We start from the raw sequence: 16,920 nt of genomic DNA on the forward strand, positions 1-16,920 counted from the left end.
ATATTTCGTTGCTTCGAAGCTACTTACTTAGACATAGAAATTTCATTAAAACATTCTCTTCAAGAAGATCCCCCTCCCCCCCCCCACTCCCCTTTCGCATGTTACATTGTGTAATATTGTATCATGTACGCACGAATAATTATGTTGAAAGTAGGGGAAGAGAAAAGGTGGGAGTTTCAATGAGCACAATTGATGATTAATATTATCAACAATAATTGATTTCATAGCAGCTCGATATTTCCATTTTGTGCATGTCATTATGTATGTAGATGGGAGAGAGAAGCGTCCCGCGCATAATTAGCCGAGGAATATATCTGCAACGAAATTATTTTAATATCATTTTCTCCCTCGCGCGCGGAATATTGCAGTCGTGTTTAATACACGAGCATGCGTATTTAATGGGGGTTATACAAGCCATAATACACGATGTAAATTACAATGCGCGGGTAAAAAGCCGCCTTTCCAGCGGTTTTACTACTTTTCAGCAAAACGTGGAAATATGGAACGCGCGATCTCCTCAGTTTTAAATATCGAAATGTATCCCGCATAAATTCGCGGCTAATCGCGTCGTCGAGTCTTTATCTCGTTTAATATCTCACATTTGATCTTCAGTCCGTGGATACAGGATATATAGGATGTGTTGGGCCGGGTTCTAAACACCTGTTTCGTTAAAGATAGAAAGAAATGGTATAGAAAAAAGCTGAATGCACTGTAAAAAATTTTCTAAAAATTCAGACACATTTTTGTCTAAATTTTCAGATCTGGATGTCTGAAAGAAATTTTAGACAATCTGTCTTAATCATCAAAACCGTTTTTCTGAAAGTTCAGAAGAGTATATCTGAAAATTCAGACAGTGTGTCTGCAAAAAAAAACTGCAGTCGCTTTATCTAAAGTTTCGGTCAGTTTTTTATATAATGTGGTATAACAATGTCTATTTTTCTATTTAAGTATTTAAATAAATAATTTAAATCAAAAACAATTTTTTTGAATTTAGTACATTTTTTTCAATGTTGGCGCATTGTTATATTTCTATTCAACTTTTGCCATTGTTTTAACATTTTTTTTTTTTATCCTCAACGGAACAGGTGCTAGAACCTGACCCAATTGCGTAATACACAATAGGGTTCAAGCTGTGCGCGTTTAACGCTAAATTTGCAGTGGAAAACACTTGACCGATGTATTGCTCGAGTTTCGGACGGATACTCGGCAATTAGCGCTAAACGCGGGAATTTCGGTCCCGTAGAGTCTCCGAAGTTCGCGAATTTCCACAGGGATGTGTAAGTGCATACTCTCCACGCTTAAGCGCGGCGACCAAATTACTCAGTTCTTGCGCTGACGCTAACACAGCGAATCGATATCGATTCGCGGCGCGGCTCGTTAATACGAGTCGCAAACTTGCAAAACTTTCTTTCGCCGTATACGGGTGTATACTCGTCTAGACTACGCGCATATATTTTCCAGAATAAGTTTTAATATCGCGGAAAACGCCGGAAGACCGGGGAGAAAGAGAGAAAATCGGCTCGGGATGACGGACGAGAGTTTCACGCGAGACGCGGATGCAACTTTAAATCGTCTCTCTCTCTCTCTCTCTCTCTCTCTCTCTGCCTGAATTTTCTACGTTGCCGACAAGAACGGATGAGACGGATGTTGGAGGTGCGCGACGGAGTCAGGGAAATTCTCAGGAGCTCCTTCGCGCGCATCCCATTACGCCGCCAAGTATCTTGCGATCAGGTCGGATTTCCTCGACGTGTTACCGACTCGACCGGCGTAAATTTGCCTTTTTTATTAACGGCTCTACATACCGAGAGAAAGAGAGGAGATGAATCCTCCGGAATTATTCGACTCGAATTCCACCGGCGCGATTGTATTCGCCTAGAGTTTCGAATTGAAAATGTGCTTCTTTTTCTCTTTTCTTCAAAAGATCCTTTTCGTTTCAGACGTTAAGAACTCTCTCGTTTCCTGCTCGTATTTAATTGAACGAGTCTAACGTATTAATTACGATATCGGCGCAATCGATACTGCTAATATTTGCGCTGGCCGATCACTGGCTATCGTTATCGTCGTTTGCCGGTGTGTTTTGCTTAGAAATAGAACGCTTTATCATTCACGGTGCGCCGCCTTCTATCGATTTTTCTGGCAATAGATTCTTATCGTGAAGCAATTACTATAATAAAACCGTGTGTGTGTGTGTAGTAATAGAAATATCAAAAAAATACGATACCAGATAGAGAGAAATAACATGATCGAAGAAATAACATAAGAGTATAACTGATCGATATGAAAAAATATATATTTAGATCGAGCCTAACAAATTATATAATTAATTGTATTAATTTTTATATAATTCTAAAAATATTAATAATTAATTTCTTACGTAACTTACGGTAATTAATTACGTGCGATACGTCTTCCCGTTGTACAAAAACTTCTCGCATCAAACCGATTCTCGGGGATCCCTAGCAGCTACTTCGAACACATTGCACGTGCACGCGGACTCGCTAATTCACTCGTAACAACCCCCCTTTACCCATTTCTAGGCCGATTACTATCTATGCAGTAACCGAACATTACCATCGCTATCTACGTCCGTCGCATTCCGGCGCGCCGTAATGCAGCTCGTAACAGGGTGAGCGGACCGAGATAAAAAAGAAAGGAATAGGAAAAAAAAGGGAGAGAAAAAAATTCGTTCGGTACTACCGATGAATACGGGATAAGCATGCGGACGTCATTCTTTTCTCGATACGACGTACCTGGACCACGAAGGCGTCACTTATCGCGATAGTGGAGAGAGAGAGAGAGAGAGAGAGAGAGATTTTTTTCTCTCGTGGTTCATACCACTTCCTGATTCGCGTCGCGCGCGCACGCGTGTGAAATTCTGTGCTTGGCGAGACTACTGATTTCCATAAAATTATTACACGCTCGTGCGCGTTCATGCCAAAAAAAAATTTGCATACCGCGAGCATTCGTAGGGCGAGGAAGAGAGGCCGAAATAAAAAGTTTTCGGCTTCCACCATTTCGCTCTAATCGCGTTTTCGTGTCCCTCCCCCCCCGCCCCCCTCCTTTCTCTCGTTGAAATATTTATCATTTTATTCGCACCGACGAACGCTTATGCCATTTCCAATGTAGCGTATCCGAGCAATCTTCAATCATCTTTTCCAAGGAACGGGAATTTTTAAGGGAATAGGTAGCAGATATTATATTACAACGAAAAGAAATGAAAATGCGATAGGAAATAATATTATAAGAAAAAATCATTTCTATAATATATCTAGTTTTGCTTAGAAATAGAACGCTTTATCATTCACGGTGCGCCGCCTTCTATCGATTTTTCTGGCAATAGATTCTTATCGTGAAGCAATTACTATAATAAAACCGTGTGTGTGTGTGTAGTAATAGAAATATCAAAAAAATACGATACCAGATAGAGAGAAATAACATGATCGAAGAAATAACATAAGAGTATAACTGATCGATATGAAAAAATATATATTTAGATCGAGCCTAACAAATTATATAATTAATTGTATTAATTTTTATATAATTCTAAAAATATTAATAATTAATTTCTTACGTAACTTACGGTAATTAATTACGTGCGATACGTCTTCCCGTTGTACAAAAACTTCTCGCATCAAACCGATTCTCGGGGATCCCTAGCAGCTACTTCGAACACATTGCACGTGCACGCGGACTCGCTAATTCACTCGTAACAACCCCCCTTTACCCATTTCTAGGCCGATTACTATCTATGCAGTAACCGAACATTACCATCGCTATCTACGTCCGTCGCATTCCGGCGCGCCGTAATGCAGCTCGTAACAGGGTGAGCGGACCGAGATAAAAAAGAAAGGAATAGGAAAAAAAAGGGAGAGAAAAAAATTCGTTCGGTACTACCGATGAATACGGGATAAGCATGCGGACGTCATTCTTTTCTCGATACGACGTACCTGGACCACGAAGGCGTCACTTATCGCGATAGTTAATATATCATTATATTATCTTACATTAATATGTGTTGTAACGACATAAATCTAGTAATATTACGATTATTAAACGTGATATTGGTATATATTTAATCTTTATTTATATAATACTATCTAGAGTTTTAAATTTTATAATTACCGAGCCTTTCTGCCCGTCCATAAACTTGCCTTGTCAAAGGAAAATGTTATAAAATAAATTGCCGATTTATTTATATGATTTCCACGTAAGGTTGCAGTTATGTTTTATTAGACGCCCTTATAATGTCATCGTGTTTAAAAAATAAATTGGGAGATGTACAAAGTTTACTCTATCGATATCGATGAAAAAACCCATTTAGATTAAATACTCTAGACGCGAATCATCTCAAATGTGAAATGTCCGTAAAGAGAATGTTTTCACCATGCATATTATCCTGTTTTAGAGAAATATTAAAAAATGCGGAACGTGCAGAATAAACGTGAAATTTATCGAAACGAAGAAGAGATCGATGTTCGAAAATCCAATTTGTTCTTGTATCGTATTCCGCGTCATCTTTCCACCACATTGTATTGGAATGATAAACGATTACCGTCGATTCTAATTCGCTCTGAAGCATACTACGCGTTCGATTAGTCCTCGTACTCGGGCATAACGCCCGAGATCCTGATGTCGTCCACCCCGTTGTCAATTAGCTAATTCGTCCGCAGCTGATAATCTCCATTCTGCGTGATATAACGCACCCAAGGTAGGGCCTGATAACCATAATCTTCAAGTATCGCACTTGGATACCGGACGTAGTGAAATACGGTATCTCGAACTTCACCTGTATAGGCGGTTTGCCCTCGACGTCTTCTCCGACTACAGACGGCAGACCAAAGTGAGCCCTCATGAGGTACTCCTTGCCTCCGGGGAAAGACTTAATGATCCAAGTGATGGCGCTCTGCTCGGGCGAATACTTGACGCTGCCAATTGTGGTCTTGAACTTGGGCGAGTCGGCATCGTTCGGCACAGGGATCACAATCTCCACGTTGTTCGCCGTCGAACGACGCTTGAACTGCGATCGCGCCTTTATCATATATTCGACTCGGCTGTGAGCGTGTCGCTCGATCACGGATTCGATCCATATCAGGGGTTTCACGTGTGTATTCAGTCTGTATGACATGAGCTCGAACTCACCATCCGGCGGGATGAACGAGATCGTACGATCGTTCTCGAAACGTGATAGCCTGACGCATTGATGAAACTTGACGTCTTCCAGTTCCACAGATTTTGACTTGCCGCGTCCTGTCGACTCAAATAGGACCTTGTCGTTGAGACCTAGCCTTAATTCTGGCATCCCTGACAAATAAACTCTCATCTTTATGGCACCAACGATCTCCGAGCTTAAAACATTTCCGTTGGCATTCGCCAAAAGATTCACAGATTCTATTACATCTAGAAAAACTTCGTTCTTGCGGTATTTGATGCCCTCTGATCGCCAAGAGACAGCATTGGTCACAGCCATAGGAATCCTGGGTTGAATCTCCAGTTTGTGACCCTCTTGAGTAATATATTCCTGCAGAATCTTGCTATCGGTGGTTTGAGGATAGCCAAAATCCAGCAACTCGTCTAGGAGCTCATAAATGACGACAAAGTTATCTCGTATACTTTCTTCCTCTAATTCTTTGAAATATTCTTGCATGACATGCACCACTTTGTGCAAGAATACAAATACCAGGGATATGTTCGCATTTTTCTTCGTAGTAGATACGATATACAGATTGTTATATTTTATATACGCATATGTACACTCTGGTGTCTGAATGATCGGAGTAAGATTACCTTCCTCTTCGCGTTCCATCACAAGTGGCATAAACTTTTCTATGACACCAGTTTCGATGTCGCCACGGTAGTTGCGCGAGATCAACACCTTGCCCTTTACGTCCAAGATGTATATTGCTGACGTCGACATCTTGTCTCAGACTGCACACATAAACAAGAAAAGAAAGAGATTAACAATATTATATTCATACCTTTTACATTTTCTTAAAAAATGACTATATAACATTTTCTCCGTATAAACTTATTACAAACGCATCGTAATAACCGAGACGGTTCATCAATTGACATCACTTGTACGTTTAGGTTATGATCACCAAAATAAGAGTTTCAAGCTGAGGTTTGCAAAATTTGCGCAAATAATTTGCATTTTGTCAACAATAAATTGTATATATTATGTAGAGATCAAGATGGTATCAAAAAAGTTCAAAATTTTAAGTTTGATCGTCGAAATCTTAGTATATAAAATAAGAAGTGTCTTAAAAAATCGATATTTACCTTGGCATACGATATCCTTCCTGAGAGTATATTTATTTCCGCGTATTTTTTACATCTAGGAACGACAACTTTCCACAAAATTGAAACGATAAAAATAACGAACTCACCACCTCGCTCTTTCGCACTGCCACTGTGGATCGTCGCGAGTCGCGACGCAAGGTTGCCCAAAGTGTGCGACACGCGCGCCACACGCATGCGTCAGCGGCTAACTTCACGCGACATATTGACCGCGACGCCACGAGCCGTTGGAACGTCGTGAAATAGATACGCTCATCGAAATTTTATTATTAAGGTATGATTTTTAAATTCATTTACAGATTATTTACTAGCTTGTTTGATTATATATTAATGTATATTGAGCGTACAGGGAAATAATATTGAAAGTTTAACTTTTTAAGTGAATAGTTTATAAAATCATGATGAAAGTCTCTAAATTGACACATGTATGTATATGTATAATGGTATTGTGAAATATATAATCCGTCTTTTCTGTCCAAATATTTTACGGAGATATTTTAAAACAATCTATTTTTATTTGACCTCTTTAATTTATGTCTTTATCTAATTCTTGCGAAGAAAAAGGATTTAAAAAAGGATCTAAGAAAATCCTGAGGAAAAAAACAAAAATCAAAAATTAAATATAAATATATATGTATATTTAGATATAACATATATGCTATATATATATGTGTGTGTGTGTGTGTGTTTTGTTTTCTTTTTTTTTGTATAATTTCTGTTCTTGTATGTATAGAAAGAATAATGAGGAGAATAATTATCGATAAAACGGGCATTCGTTGCCCGTTAACCTCAACTTATTCGAGCGAATACAAATATTTCTAAAATCGCGCTTAATACAGCAACGAAGGTAAATCCGATCTAAGGCATTTTAATCTGTACTCCGTGTTTCACGAAACATTAAATCTTACTTGAAGCCGTTTCGTGGAAAACGCGCTCTGTATCTCCGGCAAAGTAGCGCCTTCCGGCATTAAGATTCTATACAACTGGAAGTCATTTAATCTCGGCGGAAGATTTCAGCGCGCCGGCTACTCCACGAAGAAGGTACGATAGCGTATTGTAGGATATTCCGTGCACAGTGTGAAAATAGAAAATAAAGAGACTCTGTTGCAAGGCAAATTCGACAAACAAGAATCGCGAGCTTTTCTCTTCGAAGTGAGCTTTTCAAAAGCGAGATATTCAGATTTATATTATATAAACTGCTCGAAATTTAAATATATAAATCAGCAAATGGATATTAAGAATAGATTGCACATTTTATCACATATCGCTTTTCAAAAGCAAACAAATTTAATTTTTTTCTTTTTTTTTTTTTTTCGCTTTCTATGAATGAGATAAACGATACAAAATTGAAAAGTCAATGAATTAAATATCGCGGAATATAATAAAGCAAAATTCTCGAGCTTTTTTGTGAATTAGAATTTTAATTCGCGACGCGAATATTCTGGAATCTTGGTAAATATATCTCAAGTCGTAAACAACTCGTGCGTTCGTTTCGCCAGCGTAGTGCTATCGATTTTCTAGCGTTGTCGAATATGCCGATAGACGCCGATGGTATCGGCTGCATTAAACCGACTGTAAATACACGTCGATGGTGATTGCCGGCTTACAGATTCTGCCGAAATAAAATGCTCTCGCGCGTTTCCCCGAAAAGCTCCGACATGCGTGACATGTCGCATTGCGTCGCGCGGTATAAAAACGCATTGACATGCAGGATGCAGGGCGTAAGCCACTGCAGTTTTCTAAACTATTGGTACTTACTATCACTCACCCTGGTACTTACTCCCCACCCCCTTCTTCTCTTTTCCCGCCTTTATAATCGATATAATAGAATTTTGCGATTCTTGTAAAAATAAACCGTACGGAAAAAGCAACCGAAGAAAGAAAGCATTGTATGTTATCTGTGCGCGCGTAATCGACGTTCGTCCAAGTCGATTCTGATAGAGTACCGCAAATCCGCGGTGCTGTTTTGCGCATTCGCTATAGCGTTAAAAATGCGATTTGTGCCCGGCGCGTAAAAGCTCGGGTCTCGCCTAATCGATTTAACGTTTATAACAGGCATCCGAAAGGCGCGCTTCCGGCCCACCATCCGAAAATTACCGCTGCAGTCGTTCAACTATTCACCAGCGGTCGGTCCAACCATGTTATCTGCGGTCAGCGTGACGTACTCCCATTAAGTACTTCAATCGCGCTTATTTTCGCTCGTAGAGATGCGACCAACGAGGCCGCCCCCTCTTCGCGGTTTGGCAGTTAAACTATATAATAACCGAAAGGATCATGTGTATACATATAAATATGTATATATCGTAATCGTCCAAAAGTTTTCAATACTTTGACTGTCGCATCAATTGCGTATAAAGTATCACTGCTTTTTCGAGAATCATGCCAATAATCAATTCTCTCTCTTATTTTACGCAAACTCTATAATACTCTTAAAAATACTGGCGTATCATTCATACGAGTACATGTACGATATGGCAATTTTATTACTAACAATATTACTTTTTTTGTTTTAATAAAATGTATTTTATCAGATATAAAATTAAAGATTGATGCAAAAACGCGTTTTATATAATGGAAACTCTAAACATAGACAACTATTTCTTTTACCGGATTTAAACCCTTGATATAGAAAGGAGAATGAAACGATTGTTTTACCGCAAACTAATTTTAATCGGTTCGCCAAAAATTTATGTTGCGAAAAATTGCGATGATATTTTCGAATTAAGCGCGACGGGGTTGACTGGCAAAATTGAGGACCCATTTAATGAATACATTAATGAGCGATGAGTGGTGGCGACCTACGCGTTCACGCGTGTGATCAAGTTCCCCCGGCTATTTTAGCATAAAATATTGAAGAGATACCGATCGAACCGAATGTCGCCGATCGTATTCATCCAGATGTGTTTGCTCGATAAACAGTTCCCAGTATTTAGGAAAACAGGCTTGGTCCCGGGCGTGAATTTCCTCTCGAATGGCCCTCTCGTCGAATCCCGATTTCCTATTTTCAATTGAATTTCAGCTCGCCGCGAAGCACTACATTCTGATAAATATTTCATATCGATCTCTGACCGCACACGGCATCAATGAATATTATTATACAGGAATATAAAATATCCATGTATGTATGAGTTTTCTCTGTGAGATTAGTTAAAAATAATAGAATGTGTCAACGTAAATAAATGATCTTGAATAAGCTCGCATTAACACGTAGTATTATATCGACAATTCTCTTATTAATATAATATTAATACCATTTGTATATCTTGAATAATATATATATACAATATATGTTGCTTAGATATTACTTAAATATGCAGCGAACATTTTTCATGCTCTCGGTACCAACAACGTCTACTAAATAACATTTCCTCTTTCGTGGAACTAACAGCACTTTCCGACCGTGAATTAATCATGAGCTTGGAAAATCATTCGTCGCGCATAGCTTATGCATCCGGCGTCGACCGGGAGAATATTTACCGTAGTGCACGATCAGGCCGCACTGAATCGCGTACTGTTTGCGGCAAATTCCACAAGAGATTCCATTGTAATTGAACGAGGCTGACTCGATTATAAAGTCAAATCATCGGCAGGTGGAGAGACGGGGAGAACTCGTTCTTCCTTCGCCTTAATAAGTCATCCTTCTCTCTTTTTCGCTCGTCTCCTACAAACGCTGGATGTTCGCGAATCGAAGTACGAAGAATGACGGTGTCTTGGGACTCTGCTCACGTGCAATCCGCGAAACATCTCAAAGAGATAATTTCGAAGAATTTAGAAAGTCCTCGAGTGCGCGCAATTTACTGGTGCTGTTATAAAGAGGAGGAATCTTGACAGGGATCTTGAAAAATAAGCTTGTCTCTGGAATGGTAAACGCTGTCGGCTTTAATTTATCGTAATGGCTATAATAATACGCCGGCACAAATAGTGTACAATAACGAGAACATACGTAATTCGAAATATATATATATTTCGTAATTAAAGTTTTCGAGGAACGTTTCGCAATATGATACATATACAGGATGTTACATAAAAATTGCGATAATATTTACATGAGCGTAAAATAATAAATTATACTCTATTACAGCGATTTAAAATGGATATCGTAATGGATATTAATTACTTTTGGTATATCGAGGCAAAGACGCGCGTAAATGACGAATAATGTTTGTAGGATTTAAAAATGGCCAGATTGGCTGACTTGAAAAATGACGAGGCTATAATTCGGTATCGCGGCGGGAAAGCGCCGCGATAGCGAACGCGGAGGTTCGTCGATATCAATTTCTTTCGCTTGATTTTCGCGAATGAAACGTCAGAAACCGAAGATAAAGTGGTGCGGTACAAGCGGCCGCCTTATACGCCCGCGTAGTTATATTACTGCACGTCTGTTTTCAGAATCGCTCGGGAATCCTTCGGGAACCCCGTGAACGCTATATCGGGAGGCGAAAGTTAGAGCCGCCTGGGGGATCGGTACGACCGATAATTGGGGCTTGAATTAAATTAGTCCCGGTTCTCCGTTCCACCGAATGACTGAAAGTCTCGCGCGCGCGTTACTCGCGCGATAACCGAATTGACCCAACGTTGGCCGATCTAATCGCGATTATCGATCACCGCTCTTACGAGAGCCGAGATTTCATTAGGATCGATATCGCTCTATATCGGGTTAAATCCGTTAGGCAAGATGCATAATGGATTCGGCAAACGCACGTGAGTCCGATAACGATTGAATTCCCCTTTGAACTCGCCTCTCTCATTGCGGGCGCGAAGCCCTCGGTATAATCGCGATAATAAATTCTGGCGCGAGATAGATTTTCATCCGGGCACACGAGAAAACAAACGTAAATTGCGATGTCATAATGAAGCAGAGAGAGACCCGGCATGGCGCATCGATTTGCGAAAAAATGAAACCGGAACAAGGGACTCTATCTCTTCCCACATTGGAAACTTCTGAATATCAGAGTTGTAATTTATCGTAAAAAGTTATTCCCCGACGGCCATACCGTATCGTCGGCAATTTTTCATTCCGACGAAAACATTGTTGTCGATGTCCACCGCGGAGAATGCGAGATATGATGCAATCGCCAAAAGACACCATATATTTCTCGTCCCGCTCGTTGCTATCCATTTACGTTAAATAAATCATATCACGTAATAACGTGCCGAGTTATAACGTACGGCGACACGGAAACGCATCTGCGCCGAGTAAATTGGATTTACTTAAAAGTTTAATAATACAAGCTATAATATATGTGCGCGCGCTGTGTAGAAAGTTACAGCGGAAATCCATTAAAACACGATGATGAAATTTAACGAAATAATTAAAAGAATAATAATGATCTCTATATTAGTCTGTGGGAAATTATTGCTTGAGAATATTTGAATGCGATGACAAGGCAAGAAGAAAGGTAGAGAGAGAATAAGGAAAACCAATTTTAGAACAAGACTAATCTTTTTGCAATCAAACAAGTTTAAAAAATCAAAATTTACTTTGTATCCATAATCTCACACGCTATTTGAAAATTTGGCTTAAATTTAACATATATCGCATGTCCCAAACGATTCACACAAATTTCTGTGTTAATTTAACATAATATGGTACGTTAAATGGTAACATTAATATTATGTTAATATTCCAACATAAAATGAATGCAAACTTTATAGTAATATGAAATAAATTTTATGTAAAATCAATATATTTTTAATGTGATAAAATTAACTTGGAAAAATGTTATTGACTGTATCTGTAGTCACTCTCACTTTTATGGATAAAATCAACATTCTTTTCTGTAAATTTTAACAGATAAATTCTGTCACTAATAATACGGAACATATTTATCGTGTAAAATTAAAAATATGTGCACATTATATTATTTTTACACCTTTTTCAGTTGTTTCAATAAGTTAATATTTGAGTTAAACTATCACAACAGCAATATGTTAAATTAACATATAAATGTGTTAAATATTTAACATAAAAATTTTAACCGGCATACTTTTTAACAAGAAAACATAAATTTTCCAACTGTGCACGCACAATTCGCTTTCTAATTAGTTTCCCGTCAGCTTTGAATTTGGAGCAGCGAACGGAAAGAAAACTGTCGACCGACGAGATTTAAGCGGACGGCGCCAATCACCGTCGGGGGATAATGTAGTCGCGATTAAAAATTTAAATCGGCCATTGGCGGCGATATCGTTAACGGACGGGAAAGTTTAGCGAAGCGATCCGGCGACGACGGTGGCGGCGGCGGCGCCGCCGCTAAAACCCTAAGGCGGAAACGTAGTGCGGGGAAAAGGATGGCGAGGATGGGGCTGGGAAACGAGAGGGATTGAAACCAGAAGGAGACGGTTGATCAGCGAGATGTCCTGCGGTGAGATAAGTTTCTCAGTGCAATCAGTGCCACGCTATCTCTATCCTCCCGCAATCCTTCGTATATCTCGTTTATCCTCGCTCTTCGGCTCTTCGTTCAACCACTTCGTCGTATTTCTCCAGCACTCTTGCCTCTCTTCTTTCGCGCCTCCGACAATGCAGGACTTAAGATAATACGGCGCTCGCAATGCCGTACAGTTTATTCACGTGCGAGATTCAACCCGATTGAGACTTAACATTGTGAAGCAACGTCTTTGTGAAAACCAATATAATTCTGAGTGAATATAATTTTTCGAAAACATAACGATTAATACAACTATATTAGAAACTTTTTTTATGTATGTTTACTTTTTGAACACTCTAAGCGTTTATTAAATTCTATCAAATACATTTGCATACGATTAATGAGACACAACAGAGATAATTCGGAGGATTCTCTAGACTTTAATATGCATCTAATAATTCTCTAAATACAAGTATTGAATTTAGAGTTTGGAATGTAAGGATAAATTTGGATTTAATTATAGCCGCGATTTCGACAACGGCAGATTCGATTCATTTAATGGCCGAGCGTTGCGTCGATCGTGCGGTGGGATTAATTAATAAAGTGATTGAGATTCGGTTAAACGCATTAATCGCACATTCACGCGCGCGACCGGACTACCGGATCGGCGAGTTCCATAAATTCGAAAACTGCCGATCGATCGGATCGCGTCCGTTCATCAGCGCGTCGCACCGAGCGGATTCACCGCAAAACCGGACGCGGTATCAAATGGATCAACGATTAAAAAAAAAAAAAGAAGAAAAAAAATTGACGAACGGCGCAGCAATCCCATCGGCGTTAGCGCGATTCGTTCGCATTGATAGACCTATTGTTGTAATTATAAGCGTGAACAAAAGCCCGTTCTCGCGTGGGCGATGGCTTTGGCTGAAAAGGTACCTAGATTTTATCGCGGAACGCATTCCCCCGGTTTGGATAATTGCGATAACGAAATTCTCGTGCTTGCGCATAAAAGTTCCGATATCCGCGACAAGTAATTCTAATTTACAAATAAGAGATTAATAAAGCTCTCATGTGAATCATAATTTTTTTTAAATTTTGCGAGCTAATAAGAGTCAGACGCAGGATGATGGTACGTCAGTTTCAATCTTGAATTGAGATTTATTTATACTTGGTACAGAATCAAGACAAATTTACTTAGAAAAATTTATAGAGAGCTATTTCAGAGCTATTTCAGTTGTAGTTTTTATTTTTGTTTTCATTTTAATTTTTATTTGAGTTTATTTATTGGAGTTTATATTACTTTAGTTGAGAGAGAGAGAGAGAGAGAGAGAGAGAGGTCAGCTTAATTTATTTAATTTTATTCTATTTGATTATATTGTACCTTATTTTTGTTATTTATATTATTCGTGAAGTTTAGATTTATCTATTCAGGTTCAATTAATAATATATGTTTGTTTATTCATTTATGTGTTATTTATATATTATATTCAATGGAATAATATAGACATTACAGACACACTAACACAAAACCAAATTACAAATGTAAAACTTGAAGCCGTAAGGCACGAATTAAGAATAAATAAATAAATAAATAATAATAATACTTGGAAAAATTTATTCTGTGTACAATTTTAGAGTAAAACTAGTTGATTTTCTTTGAAACTTTGAAACATCTCCTACGTCTAGCTCTTATTAACCCGCAAAATTAAAAAAAAAAAAAAGAATTGTAATTCTAATTAATTTTTTTCGTCTCTTTGACAAACGCGCAAAAATTTCTTATTACCGAAACTAAACTGGCAGAAATCTTGCGGATGTTTTGTTATATGGAATTCTCGCTTGTTTGCAGAGACGTCCCAAGCCTGCTGCAGCAATGGAGGCCCGGCCATTTCCCAACTTTCTTATTCAAGATGTTTTGAGAGTAATTTAACTTGGATCCCGGTCGAAGAGTGCCAGTTCCAGCGCGCCGGGAGTGGAGGGAGGACGTCGTCGTTGGGGTGAGAGCCGCGGGATAAAACGCGCGGAAGGAGAGAGTGACTATCCCGTGATGCGGGACCTCGGCGGGGCAAAGTTCACGTGCCATCCGTCGCGAACGAATTAAGCGATCTCTCTGTCGGAGAATTGCCCTCATCCCCGGAGCCAGACACATCCGGCCAGACACGCACATCTGACCGGTTGGCCCGGCTGCCCTGTCCGATACCGACGACCAAGGTCGCCGTACGGTTATGCTAGTGGCGTCGCTCCAGGTGGCCAGCAAATGCTGTCATGCCGCTGCCATGCCAGCCGGCGGTCCGCATCTGGCCGCTGGTCGCAACTCAGTGGACTCAGATCAGACTACGGAGCCGCTACTATCCTCGCGTAGGACTCGCCCTGCTGCTCGTCCTGTTGATCCTGACCGGCCGTGGTCGCGCGGCTTCCTCTCAACCTGTGACCCGCTACGCCTCGCGCATCGTCGAGACGAAGAGCGGACAAATACGTGGAATACTTCAGGTATGTGTATCGATTCTTCTTGCCAGAGAGAGGTTTGAGAGTTTTACTTTGGAATCGGGAGGGGATGACGAAGAGAAGCAGGAAGAGGAGGAGGAGAATGACAATGGGATGTGGGACAGGAAAGGGGGGGGGGTGTATCGAGCGATGAACTACCCCGGCAGGATTTGGGTATCCTGCAGGTGAAACGAACACGTAGTAGAGCCCGCTCGGACACGGATTCGGCTCGTTGTAAATGGCGAATCGTGATTCGCGGTACGTCCCTGTTTCCGCGCGGCAAAAGGAGAGATTTATTGCCGGATTGACCCTGCGGGGAAGTGGGGAATTTTTCCTCTGTTCGGCATCGTTCGCGGAGAAGCATCATCGATTATTCGTGACAACGTGTCATTTTTTTTATTATTCTAAAATTCGAATTTTTCACGTAAAGTGAAGACGTATCTATCACGCGCGAGAAAAAAAAGAAAGCTTTTTAATCTTCCCCTTGCGTTGAATTTTGATGAATCGCTATAAAATAGAGTTTAATGACAGTATCTCGACGGGAATCGATCGCTATTCCTCGCGTAGGTCAATTCTCCCTGTTTACAGAGGGAACGTGAGGTAGTTATATGATAGTGGAAATGATAACACGAATATTTGGATACTATGTGTACAGAATGGGATAATATCTTGGATACGAATTAATCCCTCGCTGCGATTCATGCGCGAAATGTGAATCAATTTTGGTCAAGAGTTGTATGCACATACATCCAGTTAAATACCTTGTTAGCTACTAATTATGGGAATATCGATAAAGGATTCTATATTGGCAATATATTCCAATTATATTAATATTAATTTTTATTTTAACAATTTACTGGCCTATTCACGCTCATCTTGTAATAATAATATACATTAATATACAATATATTGTCACGTTTTGAGTTTAATAAAGTTTGGTCGGCTTTTGGGTCAAATCATTTAAGAAATTTATCCGGGATTCAAACTTCAATTGTGCGTTTGTTTTAAATTATTAAATTACTCTGGTCCGAATAATTCGCGGATTTTATAAAATTTTCGACGAAGATCGATTTTTTTGATTAATTAATAATTTGGATATGTGATTTCGAATTTGATTGATTTTAATTTACCATAAATTGTTTATTCCGGATTTATTTTACTTTTTATATTGTGAAGCTATAAAGAAAGGAACGGGATCTTGATCGGAAAGTAAAGCCTTTTTGATTTGTAACTTAATCCTTTTTATTTGGACTCGACGGTCACCTTTCTTGGGCATTAAACAAAATTAAGTGTTAAATTCGAATCTTGATTATTTTTAACTATTGCCACACTATTGTCAACGATAATTAATATTGTGCTACACTAATGGCAGCGACAATTAACTGTATTTCAAATTGTTATTAAATTTCAAAATTAATTTCCGGCACTAAATTTAAAAATTTTTAATTATCTTTAATGAATAGTTATTGGATTTTTTACAATGAATTTAGAATATTAGTAATTGAATCACAAATGATTCCGTGACAAATGACTGACTGCATTAATTGTCTCGCTTATTTATAGCAAGTGGTACATAAAAAATAAAATTTTTTTCAATTAAATAAATATATTTTGTTAATTTTGATTTTTATTACTTAAATAATACTTTGTTTTTAAAAGTGTTTTGTTACATTAAATAAATTATTACTTGCATGTAATAAAAATTATAATTTTTAAAATACATTAAAAATTTTAATATAGTAAAAAAATATTTATTTATTTGAAGATAAAAACTTAT

At 38.8% G+C, this 16,920-nt stretch overlaps 2 protein-coding genes across 2 annotated transcripts in view; one reads left to right on the forward strand and one right to left on the reverse strand.

Moving 5' to 3' along the window:
* Nucleotides 1–16,920, forward strand: part of LOC115244154 (neuroligin-1-like) — a 181,355-nt gene that overhangs the window by 143,170 nt on the left and 21,265 nt on the right. The window contains exon 3 of the mRNA XM_029821583.1: nucleotides 14,509–15,149. Coding sequence (XP_029677443.1) covers nucleotides 14,925–15,149 — 225 coding nt within the window. The 5' untranslated portion in view covers nucleotides 14,509–14,924. The remainder of the gene's footprint in view (nucleotides 1–14,508; nucleotides 15,150–16,920) is intronic.
* LOC115244282 (AP-1 complex subunit mu-1) lies at nucleotides 3,976–6,433 on the reverse strand. The gene is given in 3 exon segments (XM_029821828.1): nucleotides 3,976–4,726; nucleotides 4,729–5,925; nucleotides 6,280–6,433. Coding segments are annotated over 2 exon segments (1,257 nt in total). The 5' UTR covers nucleotides 5,915–5,925; nucleotides 6,280–6,433; the 3' UTR covers nucleotides 3,976–4,655.

This window comes from Formica exsecta, unplaced genomic scaffold, assembly GCF_003651465.1.
Source record: "Formica exsecta isolate Colony F162 unplaced genomic scaffold, ASM365146v1 scaffold80, whole genome shotgun sequence".
NCBI lineage: Eukaryota > Metazoa > Arthropoda > Insecta > Hymenoptera > Formicidae > Formica > Formica exsecta.